General features: G+C 52.6%; 1 protein-coding gene across 3 annotated transcripts in view; it reads left to right on the top strand.

Annotated features, from left to right (window-relative positions):
• Positions 1–1,491: 1,491 nt before the first annotated feature.
• The window catches only part of Cntn2 (contactin 2), a 33,827-nt gene continuing 20,474 nt past the window's right edge, over positions 1,492–14,844 (top strand). The window contains exons 1-3 of one of the 3 annotated variants that reach the window (XM_006529362.2): positions 1,492–1,530; positions 1,612–1,714; positions 10,926–11,086. In XM_006529362.2, the coding sequence (XP_006529425.1) occupies positions 11,011–11,086 (76 nt within the window). In that variant the 5' untranslated portion in view covers positions 1,492–1,530; positions 1,612–1,714; positions 10,926–11,010. Of the gene's footprint in view, positions 1,531–1,611; positions 1,715–1,758; positions 2,021–10,925; positions 11,087–14,844 lie in introns of those variants that run through there. The other 2 variants (XR_878318.2, NM_177129.5) reach the window with 2 other exon arrangements.

Genomic DNA, 14,844 nt, shown 5'->3' with positions numbered 1-14,844 from the left:
TGATCACTCAGCACAAGTTTGGACTTGTCTTTCTAAACTGAGATCCTGGCTTAATAAATATTTCTACTATGCTGGTCAGGATCCACCTGCAGTGGGGCAAGTTGGCTGGAAGGGGATCTGAGAGAGCCTTTGAGAACAAATTTGCTGACACTAATAACACCCCTGGCCCAGACCTGATCCCCACCACAAGGGCAGCAGTTGTCCTAAAATAGAGTCAACAAAGACAGCGGTCTCCGTCTAAAACAATTCTGCAAACAGTTTCCAGACCATGGTTCATCAGCTCACTGCAGCAGGCACATCACTGTTTGGCAAGGACCTGCCTCCTACTGTCTTCTGCTGGAAACACCTTGCAGAGCCTCTAAGTGGATGGAGCACGTCTCACTTGGGCGATGTTAGCTGTGTAATGTAACTCAGGACCTTGAGAACAGCAAACTTGTCACAGACAGACAGACAGACAGACAGGACCATGATATCGGGGATAGGCCACCCTGGAGGAGGTGGATATGACTGTCTAGTCACAAATTTAATTAAAAATTACCTGAGAAACATCTTAGTAGAGTTTAGGCATCTCTGTATCAGAACAAAGACGTTGTGCTTTGGAGGTGTGCCCGCCCTTGCGGGGCACTGAGAGAAGAGAGGCAGAAGTCTCTGAAGCATTAGGATCCTCATTCTTCCCCAGGCCCACAGCCACTGGCCAGTCAGCAAGACAGGAGCCGCGTTCCTATTTGACAGGTATCACGTTTGAAACTCAGAGGCTGGCCAGCTTTGCCAGCTGTTGCAGCATCTGGGCCACTAGCCAGTTTGGCCCTGGACAGCAGGCAACCCAAGTGGGGTGAAAAGACAGTGACAGCCTGTCAGGGCTGACTGGTGCTGCAGATGGTGGGTCCCTCTGCCTGCAGACTTCAGTCTTCCCGAGCATGTCACCACACGACAGGTGCAGGGCAGGAGGGGTACACTCCTACCCAGGGTGAACCCCTGGAATCTCAGAGCTAGCAGAGGCCTCAGCCATCTTTAACCATTGCAGGTTACCAGTGTGGCTCAAAGGAGGCAGGGGACTTAGCCAAACACACACATCCTATCAATAGCAAAGACTCCAGACCCACCAGCTTTTCATGAAGTCTCACCTTTTGCTGTCTAAAAGAGGGCTGGATCTAGGGGTACCCGTGTACAAAGGTGTCCAAACTCAATTGTATAGTTAATATATTTTGCACATTACGATGTATTTTGTGGTCTCATTTTCATAAATTAATTCTCACAACCCAAGTGAAAATATAAACCTAGAGGTGGGTATTCAAATTTGTTAAGAATGGGTTAAGAATCTGAGACTTTTGCTATTTTTAATGTCTTTTACAGTTTAACCATTTTGACAGCAACAACGACAAAATTCCATGTTACTTCTGGGCAAATACAAGGAAAAGGAACGTGATGGGCGAGGGGACCGGGATAATGGAGGCTGAGCCCTTCTTCACAGCTGCCCCGCACAGCAAATTGGAGGCTTGCTGTGGATCCCATTCTCTAACAAGGGACTAGGTAAGGAGAGAAGCGAGACGCCGGGTGCCCTTGTGTCTCCAGAATTTCAGAAGCAAGAGACACTTTTTTGTGCCTTCTCAGAGCGCCCCTCTGCAGCTTTGGGCTGGGCACGGAGCTGGCCAAGCTTGATGGAAGACGGCAGCGCTCTGGCTCACTCCCTGGTCCTTAAATGACAGCAAATGAGGTAAAGCCAGGAGGGTGGGGACGGCGGGGTGGGAGGGGGCAGAGGAAGCCATCTCCGGCCGAGCGTTGGCTGAGGAGCCGAGCCAGCCAGTGAGCGGAGCCTGCGAGAGGGAGGAGCGCATCCTGATGCAGAGATGCTGCAGTGGCTCGGGGCGCGCACACACATACGCACCCTCGCCCGCTGCCGCCACGCCAGGACAGCCAGTGGCTAAGGCCGGCGGGGCCAAGCAGCCCCGAGGCTGGCGGCAGGGTCTGCTCACCAGGCAACCGCAGCACTGCCCCAGCCAACACCCTTCCCGCACTCTAGGTAGGTGCCTATCATTTTTGTCTGTTCCAGTTCAGAGGTTTCCCTGGGTGCTGTTTCAAGAGGGGCTCCCGGCTCAGCCCTTATAAATGTCTTCCTTGAAACTTGGGAGGGGACAGGGACAGGCAGCAGGCTGGGTCCCAATTGATCTCTCATCCCAGCCCCATAGTAGCGACCCCGCAGGCTCTTACCCGTCCTGTCTAGGTGGGTGGCATTCTGCAAGGCCTGATTTACTGGTCCAGGAAGCTGGCCCCTGGGAGGGTCCAGAAATCTGAGCAGGCAGTGGTAACTACCTGCCAAAAGGGTAGGGGCTCCAAGACCTGCCCTGGACCCCAGCCAGTGCCCAGCAGCTCTGTAGGGCCAGGCTCTACCCTGTCCCTGGAACTCCCTAGATGAACCTGAACCTGAGTTTCCAAATGCTGAGTTCATGTGGGGGGCTGCTTTTGCCGGGTGACCTCCTTGTGAAGTCTTGGTTCTGCTGGACTAGGAAGGCTATTGAAGAGAGGCGAGAACAGAACACAAGTTTGGGTAAAGGCTGTCCAGAAGCTGGAACTTGGGAGAGAAACTGAGGCAAGTCACATCCCTCCAAGGGTGAGGCTGGAATGTAGCCTGCAGTTCCTTTTCCCCTCCTCCCTCCTCAACCTTGTCTTCTCAGATCCCTCCCCCTCAGCCTCCCTGGTGGGAGGGAAGGATTTGCTCAAAGTTTGGCTTTCCAGGGGATTCTAGAGAGAGGGGGTAACCCCTCTGCCTAGCCCCATAGCTTATGTAATGGGCTACAGGAGGAAACAGCCCCAGCCAGGGAGTGTCTGTCACCACCTCCAAGACTGGCTGCAGCACTGGGGGGGCAAGAGGCTAAGGTGAAGCCATGCCTAGAGACTAGTGTCTTGGGCTGCACAGGCAGCCTGGACGGTGAAGCTCTGCCCCCAACCCTACCCCATCCCCACCCCATCCCCACCCCTGGGAGGTAGGGGGAGTTGAGCTTCCTTCCGGTCTTCAGGGTAAAGACGCCAAAGTTGTTAGTACATTTGTAACTAGTGTGACCAGCACAGAGTGGTTCTGCATGCAGTGACCTCAGTCCTGTACAAGGGTGGGTTTGAACCCTTCTGCCTAGGAGACAGGAGAGGGAACTGTCCGCATAGCCTGGTCCTGAGCAGCTGGGCAGCTATTTCGGGCACTCCCCCAAACCCCTATTCAGATGCCCCGTCATCCACTTAGCTTCTGAGATGATCTAACACTTGTCCCAGGTCCTGCTCAAAGGGACCAGCTACACTACTAAATGACACGGGCAGCCAAGAGTGGACCACCTGTGGGAGGGGCAAGTGTGACTGAGGCTCCAGGGGCGGGGCCGGGAAATGGTCCGGTGGTTGAAACAGGTGTCATGTTTCAGGGCTGCCTCCGAGTCAGGAGCGTTCAGCTCCTCCCAGGGGCCCCAGCGGCAACCTCTAGGCTCTGGCAGAACCACTCAGTGCTTCTTGCACAAGGTCAAAGTCCTTCCTACTGTCTTGTGGGAATCTTTGCTAATTTAGAGGCAGTCCGGGGATGAAGCAAACAGATAGGAGGGGCTTCTGAAGTGATAGCATCAAAGACACTCAAGGTCCCACTTGCCTCCTTCAGAAGCCACTGCCCTTGTCGGGAAGAAGTGAGGGGTTTAAAGAGAAGGGCTACTGACGGGACTGGTTTCTCCCCTTCCCCAATCTCCACCAGGCCAAATCATCCTTTGCACCTGCCATCCCAGAGCATGTACTCTTCAGATTCCAGCCCTGAGGTCACCCTCAGACTGTCCCCAGTGGCCTTCGCTGGGCACCTCCACTTCCTGACACCGCTTAAGTGGAGGCATGTGTATTAGCTCTGAGTCCCCATGATCCACTAGACAGCTGTATGTACTGCGCTGGACTGACTCCAGATCAGTCCTAGGAAGTGTATAAGCTGCAGGAAACACCCGAACCAGCCTCTATGCTGACACTATCAGCCACGCATTTGTGAGGGCTTGAGGAGTACAAGGTCTTTCTGGCAATAAGTGTCTCAAGCCAGATGACGGATGAGAAGACTTCAGAGCCAATCTCCAAGCATGGATATGGTGGTATTTGTGTTCTTGGAGAGACTCAGAGTGGAACGAGAGCATCAGGGAAGAAGTGGTTTATCCACACAAAGGGAAGAATCAGAGCGAAGACTATGCCACTGGGGTATAAGGAACTTACATTAGACAATAGAGGACACTTCTGGGCAGGAAGCCGAGCCATAGGACAACCTCCTGTCACATAACTGTAAAGATGGCCGCAGATCTGGGGTCAGTGTTGGGTCTAGGCTTGAGACAGTCATGCCAGAGGCAGGAGTTAGGCTGGGATGCAGGCACATTTCTTCCAGCCTCAGGCCATCCTCTTTCAGATGGTAAATGATGACATCCTTGTCATCTTCCCACATGCTGGCATTTCTGGTTCTCCCAGGGGGACCACTGCCTCTCATCTAGACCAAAATTCCAGGACTATTGCTAACTTGGAACACCCACAGGGGTGACTTCACCTTCCTGGAAGAGTTGAACCTTTCTGTGGTTGAATGAGTCCTTGCTACAAAAGGAGTCCATGTCTCTCTGTCTACTAAGCAAGGCGCAATCAAAAGCAAAGCTTCACCTTAAACCTGAGTATCATCCATTCCGGGACATGCTAGAATATACCTTAGTGTCTGTACCAACCGCATGGACCCCTTCTGACCTGTAGAAGTCAACCCCTGCCCTGCTCAGGGCACCCATCCTGATTTAAAACCATAGTCTCCTCCTGAGGGACCCTGTGTTATCTCAATGTCTGTCAATCCCCTTTGAAGTTTCCACCTGAACAGGCGTTTGCTCTCCACTGGTCTGCAGAAAAGCACCTGGGAGCTGGGGTCATGGGCTGGGAATAAGAAGGAGTCTCTTCTCAGTAGACAGGACAGGCATGCAAAGATGGTCCCGCTGATGCCCGAGATCCTCCCCTTCCTGCTTTGGTCCTTCGGAAACCAGTTGAAGCAATTGTTCATGCTCCTCCAGTTTTACAAAGGAGCTTTCCGAGGACTACAGGTAGAGTGAAGTAGAAGGCGCTTGTCTGGAATATGCGAGGTTCTGGGTTAAATCCTCACCACGGGGTGGGGGGGGGGATGTGGGGTTTGAGGTCTGTCTTCTAAGGTTTTTGCTTGCTACCCCAAATTACACATAGAGAAGGATTGGAGGGGTGGAGGGACTGACCGTGTGGGGTGACTGGACCCCAGTCTCACGCTTCTTTCCAGGAAGACCTATGTTCCCCACACTCTGGCCTTTTAACTCTGAGGAGTCTCTTTACTGTAGACTCCAGGCTGCAGACCAAGAGCCAGACTCCCCAAGTCAGTGTTGAAGGTTCAGACAGACTCCTGAGCCTGGGAATCGCAGTCTCCCCATGAGACCTAACAGCACCGATGCCTCAGGAGTCGGCTGAAAGACAAAGAGCCGTGCCTGCTGAGGAGATGGTCTGAGGACTGCCAGCCTCTCTCACTTGGCTCTGTGGCCCCCTATCTCACCCATATCCTCCCTCCCCCCCCCCCCCGCCCCTTGCAAACACTTCTTTACTTCAGGCCCTCTCCCATCCCCCATCCAGTGGTGCCTGGCCTGGCCCACCGGGCACCCGGCATCCTCCACACCTCTGCTTAGAGCCCCATCCTCCAAGCAGACTATAGTAACTGAGAGCCTCCTGGGCTTTGATGGCCCTGCCAGATAGATCCTCCGCTTAGGATCCAGAACCGGATCCTAAGCGGAGAACAGGCATTGAGCTCAGTCTCCCTCTGTCCCTGGCAGGAGTTGAGTGCATGAGAGAAAAACCACTGAGAGAGTCATGGGCACACCCAGGCCACATTCCCTAAATGTGTGGTGTTGGGTACAAGTCTGTCAGTGGAATATCTTCCTGCCATAGTCTAGAGTTTGCCTCATTACATTGCATCTGTGGAATGTGAGGAAAAGGTCTAAGTGGCAGGTGTCTCTGCCGTTAGCACGGAATGTCAACACACCTGACTCACAAAAGTGCAGTGTGTATCCTGGGGGGTGAGGTGGGGTTGGGGGGAGCTTGGTTATAAGGTTTAGTCTTTCCCAAGCATCAGCAGTGGCCCAATTACCGCTCTGACCTCACAAGAGTCCCTTGAGGTGACCCTCTTTGTCCCCATTTTACAGAAGACTAAGGTACAAGAGATTAGTACTGAAGGCAGTAACTCAGAGTATAACAACTAGGGATCCCAGGTCTCATTGGCTCAATAACCTGCCCTGTAAAACTCGAGACATGCTACATGCCGAGGCTGAGGTGAGCATCCAAGAGGCTCCTGAAACATTTTAAAGGTTGACCGTAGATCTCTCTGTGTCTTATACCATGCTCCAAGCGCGCTTCCGACTATAGTGTATGTAATACTACCACACCCTTTAATTCTCTGCTCTGCTTGACTGATGAAGGGAAGAGCTGGGGCGAGAGGGAACTGGACATCCCAGGAGGCAGCAACAGACCTGCTGGACTAGGTACATTTTTAAAACTGGCTCCAGAGAGATCCTCAGCCTGGAAACTCTGTCATGTGCTGGAGTCTACCTCATAGTCTGCTGTTTCCAAGCTGTCCTTCCTTCCTCTCACCCTTTGTTTCCTGGACTAGGAACTTTAACCAGAACCCCTGAACCTCCTATCCTCCCATGTGCTAGTACCTCACAGAACCAGCCCCTTGATGGTGAGAGTCTGTGCCCGACTGTGCCAGCCTGTGCCTGCACCCCTGTACCAGGGCAGCTGGCCTGGGCAAGACTTGGCTAGCTCAGAGATAGCTGGGCCAATCTGGGCCTGGCATAACTCCACTCCGGCCTCACTCTGACACAAAGGCCCTCTCCATCCTGGGCCTTCTAGGACATGTCATAGAGCAGATGGTGCGGGAAGATGACTGATCTTTGAACCTGAAAGCACATCTAGTGGCTGCTCTTAGCCATCCAGTGAGTGCCATAAAGGCGGGGGGCGGGGGGGGGGTCCTCAGTTACTGCCTCCCCTGTGCTCAGCACAATGCCTGGCCCATTGTTACTGAACACTGTGATGGGATTAGATGTGGTAGCACATTCCTATGATCCCAGTGTTTGAGAGTTGGCTACAGAAGGATTATGGGTTGAAGGTACGTGTGTGTGGAGAGAGAGAGAGAGAGAGAGAGAGAGAGAGAGATGAACTCACACACACATATACACACATGCACCCACACATACACACATATATACTCACACACACATACTCATACACACACACACACACATGCATTCACACACACATACATGCAATCGCACACAAATGCACTCACACACACATATGCACACAGGCACACACACACATGCATTTACATACATGCATTTTCACATATACACACTCATACACATGCACTCACACACACACACACATGCACGCTCACAAATGCATGCACTCATGGTACTGGAAATGAATGCAAGGCATAGTAGAGTCTGGCTGCCTCACCTTCATGGAAGCAGAAAGCTCCAACCTTTACTATATATATATATATATATATATATATTTAGAAAAAAGAAAAATATATGTATATACATACTATATATAGGTTGTAAGCCACTATGTGGTTGAACTCAGGACCTCTGGAAGAACAACCAGTGCTCTTATCTACTGAGCCATCTCTCCAGCCTTACTCCAGGCTTATATGTGGGCTTTCCTAGTTTACCCAGGATGATGGGGCTCAGCATATCTCTTCACACTGGCTGATATACAGTTCATCCCAGGAGAAACTGCATATCTTCCTGACCCCACACACATCTCCTCCAAAGCCTCCTCTAAGGTCTTGGTCCTTAGAGGGTACTCAGGGTATTTAGGCCAGGCTGGTGGATGATAAAAATCCTAGATTAAAGTTTAAAGTATGCAGTGGGATTGGATTCTCTCTAATCTACAGACATCACCAGAAAGACAACATGAAATCTTGACCACTACATGGCAAAGGTGAGAGCACTGTGACTTCACCTCTGCCTTGCTCTGCTGTGTTCAGGATAAATGCCCTCTGCCCAAGCTCCTCCCAGCCTAGCCATTGTGTTGGAACTGGAGCTCCAGCCCTGGCCAGCTGGCAAAAGGCAAGAGAGCAAATGAGGAGTGGCTTCTCCATGCCCAGAGACAAGTTCACGATTCCCCAGACCCAGGGACGATTTCCAAGTTCCTCAACCAGGGAGCCTCCTGGGAAAGTCAAGAACAGGAAGTGGAAACTAGAGGAGATGGAGGCAGAAGGGACATCTAGAACCATCCTCTGCCTCCCTCTCCACAGGAGACTGATACAGGTCCAGAGGGCTCGGAGGCAACACAGCCGCTCCGAGGCAACTCGGATAACCAGCACAGGTGTAGCCACAGAACCACTCTGTAATGCTCACCTAGTTCCCATTCTGCTGATGGGGAAATTGAGGCTCCATCAGGGAGGATAACTTATTTAAACCCACGGAGCTGTACAGAGATGAGGTCGGGGAGCCAGAGAGAAACCTCAGAGGTTAGGAATATGCCCTGCTCTTTCCTTTCGAGGGCCTGCGCTAGTGTGTGCCCAGTGTGGAGCTCCAGGGCGTTCAACACCCTCTTCCAGCACGTGTGAGCACCTGCATTCACACACAAGTACACATAATTAAAAATAAAGTCAAGGCGGGTGGTGGTGGCGCACGCCTTTAATCCCAGCACTTAGGAGGCAGAGGCAGGCGGATTTCTAAGTTCGAGGCCAGCCTGGTCTACAGAGTGAGTTCCAGGACAGCCAGGGTTACACAGAGAAACCCTGTCTCGAAAATCCAAAAAAAAAAAAAGGTCAATCTTTATAAAAAAAAAAAAAAAAAGAAAAGAAAAGAAAAACAGAGATGAAGGCAGTACTACCAACTCTTGCCTACTGGTTTTGGTTTTGCAAGCCTTGGGTATGTGGGCTCCAAACTGAGCCAGCACCTCCCTGTGCTGTGGACAATGCCCCCATATTTGGGCAGCAGCCAGAAGTACACTTGTGAGATTTCCTATGACTAGATGCCCTGCTGACCCGGAGACCTTGGTGTGCTTGTGTGTGTGGGCATATGTACCATTTGCTGTGCCAAAGACCTTCCTTCCAGCCTGGTCAGGTTATATACTGAGTTCCATTGTGAGTACGCACGTATGCTCATCTGTGTCATGGGTGTCCATTGGCTCCTGGAGGCGAACAGCCACAACGGTTCTCAATTAGTTGAATGCGACTCACAAGCAACATATGTGCTAGATACTTTACTAAGTATGGTGCTCTAAGACGGACAGACTACAGCCTCTCCTCTTAGGGGACTGATATTCTTCCACTGGAGACAAACCGTTCCACAGGCAGGAGCTGTGGACGATCAAGGGCTGAATTCTGTATTCAGGCTGGGATACCTTGGGCGCTTCCAGGCAGGTGAGGGGTGAACAGCGCTCTACAGTATGAGGACACCTTACTTATAGAGAAATTATTTGGGGTGTGGGAGAAGGGTGCTGTGGATGATGGGGGAATCGAGAGATGCCAAATGTCTGCATCCTAGTGCAGGGGGTGACATCCAGACACACTTCCTGACAAGAAGCAGAGAAGATGAGGCTGGGGTCACATGAGGAGGGAGTGCTTCTGCTCTGGACCCTAACCCCTGCTTCTTGATTCTGCCAGGCATCCCTGCCACACACCCCTGGCAGGCTCCGGACACTCTCCCCCTTGCCTTTTGGTTGCTGGTGGGAGCCCAGGTGGAGGCGGGCTGGAAGGCTTTTCCCATGAGTGGAGTAGGAGGGAGGTGGGACACAGTCTTCCTTCTCAGCCCACAGGGCAGGGGTCCTGACTCTGCTATCTCAGGAAGCCCCAGCGAGCCAGAGCTGAAAGGACCTGAAAAAGCAGTTTCATTGAGGACACAGATGTAGACAGCAAGTTGCATAGCTAATTAGTGGGGACAAACCTGCCTTGCCCTGGGCCTTCTGCAGGCTCCACGGCAGGGTGGGCTGTTAGACTCTGCAGCCAGGTGCTCTGGTCCTGTGGCAGCTCTGAGAGGGGGGAATGGGCTGTGTGACCAGACTCACCCCAAAACCTACAAGGTAGCTTCTGGGAGTCCTTGTCCCAGGAAATCTTCCCAGAGAGTAGATAGGGAGGTGACCCCGTCCCTGCCCTTGCCTCTCTGAATGAGGTCTTCGTGTCCCCAGCTGCTGACCTGCTCCCGGTGACCTACCCAGCCTGACTTTACCAAGTCTCTGCTATCCCAGTGTAAGACAGAGGCTCCTCTGAGAGTTTCCTTAAGGCTAGTGGTACAGAAAGCTGGTGGATCACTAACCCATGTGGTGGGAGTGTGGCTGATAGGACTGAGATCATGACTCCATTTGAAACACCTAGGTGCCTTACCTAGGCACCACAGGCTGGAGCAAAGCTAAAGTGAGCCTTTCCTTATTTTGAGAAAATCAGTCATAATTCAGAGACTGTGCAGCTCCAGGGGGACTTAGTGGCCCCCACCTGGGCAGCTATGGGAAGAAAAGTAGGAAGAGAGATGTCCCGATCCCCAGGTACCAGAGGAGGATGTCATTAACGCCAGGCAAAGCCCCACCCCCTTCCCCGCCCCCACCGCCCCCCAGGGCTCCTCCAGACACAGAGAGATCACCAGTGCAAGCAAGCGGGCAGGTGGGTTCTTGCCTGCCAATTAGTTCCGCTTTCACTTCCTGATCAGCACCTGAAGGCTGGAGGGGGGGGGGGCCACCATGCAGAGCCAGACTCCCAGGGGGACCGGGGAAGCACTCAGCCCTAGAAGAGCTCCATGGTAATTGCCAAGCCCCTCCCTCCCTCCTCTGGGATCTGAGGAAGATGAGTGCTTTAGCTCTACAGCCCAGGCAGTTCCTAACCAGATGTGCCTGCAGCTGGAAGGGCACCGATGCTCAGCGCCCCCATCCTGTCTTCTCAGGTGTGTCTCAGTCTCCAGTTGACTCTCCTGGAGCTGGGCTGCAGCTCCTCTCTTCTGGACTCTGCCTTTGCCTGAAACACCCACCATGGGAGCACCGGCCAGGAAAAGGGCAAGCTTGCTGCTGCTGCTGCTGGCCACAATGGCTCTGGTCTCCTCTCCAGGTAAGAGCAGCTGATTATAGGGTTAAATCATGACTACCACTTAGGTAGCAATTCCTCTGCATTGCTGAGGCCATTTCCTTGCTAAATTCTTCCCATACACGGGTCTTCCCTTCCCTTTGAAGTTGGGAGGAGAGGAAATGAATCGAAGATGAAGAAAAACATGATCCAGAGACTGAGTGCCACAGCACAATGTGGCAAAGCCAGATCTCCATGCTATCCATTGGAGATGTGGCCTCTAGAATGTCACTGCACAGTGTGGTAGGCATCGCCAAGTGTGACCCCTGAGCTAAGATGTGATTCAAATGAAAATGATGCCTTCAGCTGGACTCGCCACATGTCAAGTGCTCTATGGGACACCTCCATCATATCCAGACATTTTTCTTAAAGAATGCTCCAGGACCCTGGATCCAGGGGAACAGCAGCTACCCCATAGAATGCCAGGGGGCTTCCCTGAGGGAGCCTGGCTGGGTCGGGCAGAGAGCAGCCAGATGAGGCAGGGCAGGGTTGCTGACAGAGGGTCCAGTCTCCATGCTACTCCCCGTGCTCACCCAGCCCAGAGATGGGAAGCAGCTGCCGGAAGTCAGAAAAGGGATCCAACATCTGGAGAGTTCCCACCCTGGAGCTGGGCGTCTCCAAGGCTTGCTGCTGAGGGGCCAAAATTCAAATCAACAGGAGTCTGTTTCCCTAAAGAGCTCCAAGGGAGAAGAAGCACTCATCCCACAGCCCTGGAGTTTAGAACGCACCTTTTGCCCATGACCGTTTGAGACACAGCCATACCTGTCTCTGCTGGCATGCTCAAAGGCTCCTGCCAGGTCCCTGTCGCTCTGATTTACCCTGTACCCACGGTGCTTCATGGGGCTGCTGAGAACTGGATCTAACTCCCACACCTTGATCCTGGCTCTCTCCACCAGACTGGAGGAACGGCCAGGGTGGGAGGCTCTGACGGCACAGAACGAGATCCTGTATCTGTCTGCTGTAGGGAGAGGGAGAGGATGACTCTAGACGCCGCTCCTCCTGCCTCCATCTCCTCTGGTATCCATGTTCTACTCTTGACTCTCATTGAGAAAGGCCAGAGGAGAGGGTCTCCAGCAACCCCTCTCTTGGGGGCAACTCCCTTTGGAAGCAAGAGGTGTGAGCACCCCTTGGGGAACTCAAACCCAAATAGGTCAGAAGACAATTGCCAAATGCCTAGGGCCAGGACCTGGGCTGCCACCTCCCAGTATGGCCCGATTTTAGATCTGCTCCTTCCTGAGACCTGGAAAGTGCTTCTCTGCAATTGGCCTGCTCAACAGATCCTAGCATAGATCTCTGGGACACTCACACCCAGGGCAAGGAGAGGCGTAGCATCCTCCCTCACAAAGCATCTCTCTGGCTTCTTTCTTCCACTGCAGTGTCTCATGACTCTTCTGGGGAAAAGAATAACCGGGGCAGAGTGGGGGCTTTGGGGGCAGGAGCCACAGAGAAGGCTGCCTTTGCCGGGGAGTATGTGTGTCCATATGTGCTCACCTGTATGTACGGCAGCATAGACAGGTCTGTCTGTAGCTACTTGGAGTAGTGTGGGCTGTGTGAGGCGGTCTGTAGACCAGATAGAGGCTATGGGGTGCGGGTGTGAGTGCAGCACATCTTGGACCTCCATGCCCTCAACTCCAGCTCCTTTCAGAAGCATCTTTTACACCCAGATTTCTGGGTTTCATTCCCAGAACTTCTGATTTCAGGCCTCCAGAGTGAAGCCAGGGCCTCAGATGGCCCCAAAAACCTGAAGTCAGGAACTGTAGCCACTGTGGTTAAAAATGTGGGCTGCAAGGCGAGGCTGGATGAGGGCAGACCTCCTTTGCTTTGAAGTGCAGAAAGTTATTAAACTTTCTCCATGTTGGAGACATAAGAAGCACCTCACTTCTTAGATCACTTTGAGAAGGAATTTAGAGTATGGTATCAGGCAGCCATATATGCAAACAGATCAACAGCACAATTCTTATCATGGCTTAATTATTATCAATGATACATGCATATGGGATGAGCAGGCGGGGCTATTGGCAGCTCTGCCTGCCTTATCCAGAAGTGTGTGCTGATGCATATCTGGCCATCTGATTGGCTTAGAGAGAGACACCTGTATATGAGCACATGTGTGTTGTGAGAACATTGTACGATCATGTGCAGGTAAGACATGAAGGTGTGTACATGTGAGTATTGGGGTGTGCGTGAGGGTGTGCACTTGACTGAGTGTAGAAGAGACAGCCTTTTCAAGATGAAAGACAACAATCTTAATCTTAACTACAGGTGTGCCCAGACCCCACTCTGCCACCTCCCACCACCCAGACTGAGTTCCTGGAAGCTGCTATTGCCTACGGTGGTTGTTCCCAGCAGCCTCTCCATCCCTCCTTCTCCTGCTTTCCATCCTCCCCTCTCTCCAGGTGGTCCCAGCTGGGACAGGGTCCCTACCCTCCATCACCATCATTAACTCGGGATTAAGCTGGGCTTTCTAGGGGGAGATGATGCAGTTGCTGTCAAACACCACCTCTGAGGCCCCAGGCAGCAGTAAGAGAGAGTGGCAAGCAACTGGGGGAGGGGCAGACGACATAAACAGGACTCAAGGGAAGCCCTTGCCAGACTGTTCTGAAAGTCCTGCCTCCTACCTCATTTCTCATTCAGAGGGCTGCTTAGCAGATGCCCCAACTCCCAAGAGGCCAGAGCTGGCCCTCAGATGCAGCAGAGGGACCACACTCGCTCAGAAGAGGGCTGGCAGCTGGATGTGCCCAGAAAGAAGGCACTAATTGGTTAATGGAGTTCCCTCCTCCCATCCCCCACCCAACACGGAAGGTCTGAAATCAGCTGCAGGAGAGATTGGGGCCAATTAGGGGGCCTGGCTCCCACCTGATCTCGCAGTGGTGGAACTCCCACTGTGCCTATGCGGGTGTGAAGTACTGCCCAGGCCCCTGCCTGCTGATCCTGTGCTGGTGAGACAGGACAATGGTGTGTGCAAAGCAAGGCCCTGGCTGAGACAGGGCTGGGAAGGGCAAGTGTGAAACCCATTTGCTAAGCAACATCACCTGGCTGACACAGAGTGACTGGATGACCACTGGGCCTTTCTTTCCTGAGACGGGACATGGTTATAAAACTGCTACCATTCGACTTGCTAACCCAGCCAACATCTAGCTGTCCTTCACCCCTGACCCCAGTTGAGTCTAACAGCCAGGTGCTGTTTGCATCCTGTGTCAGGCCCTCCCTATTTTTCACTGTTAGACCCTGTTATGGACCTGGTGTTAGCATTCTGTCTAAACTCCACCCCACAGCTACCTGGCAACAGCCAGATAGGCCTGACCCATTATAAAAGGGGGTTGCTTGCCCCCTCCTTTCTCTTGTTCCTCTTGCTCTCTTGGTCTCACTCTGTCCCCTCGCTCCTTCCCCTCCTTCCCCATTCCTTACCCCCCTCCATGTGCTCATGGCCGGCCTCTACTTCTCTAATCTTTCTCTGCCTTTCTCTGCCTCTGCTACCCTCTTGACTCCCCTCCTCATGCCCTGAATAAACTCTATTCTATACTATACCATATATAGTGCGGTTGATCCCTCAGGGGGACAGGATGCCTTGACATGGGCCCGCTGAGACACCCCCTTCCCCAACACCTCACTGCCCCTCAATATAGAACATATTCCCTCTTTCTTTATCTTTTTATAAACACATTACCTGAGAAGTGAATTTCCACTCTTTTCATAGGAAAACATCAGATCAATAGAAAGGAGGGCCTATAGCTTGTCCAAGG

Source organism: Mus musculus, chromosome 1 (assembly GCF_000001635.26).
Source record: "Mus musculus strain C57BL/6J chromosome 1, GRCm38.p6 C57BL/6J".
NCBI lineage: Eukaryota > Metazoa > Chordata > Mammalia > Rodentia > Muridae > Mus > Mus musculus.
The sequence above is the reverse complement of the archived record's forward strand: the minus strand, read 5'-3'. Positions and strand labels throughout refer to the sequence as shown.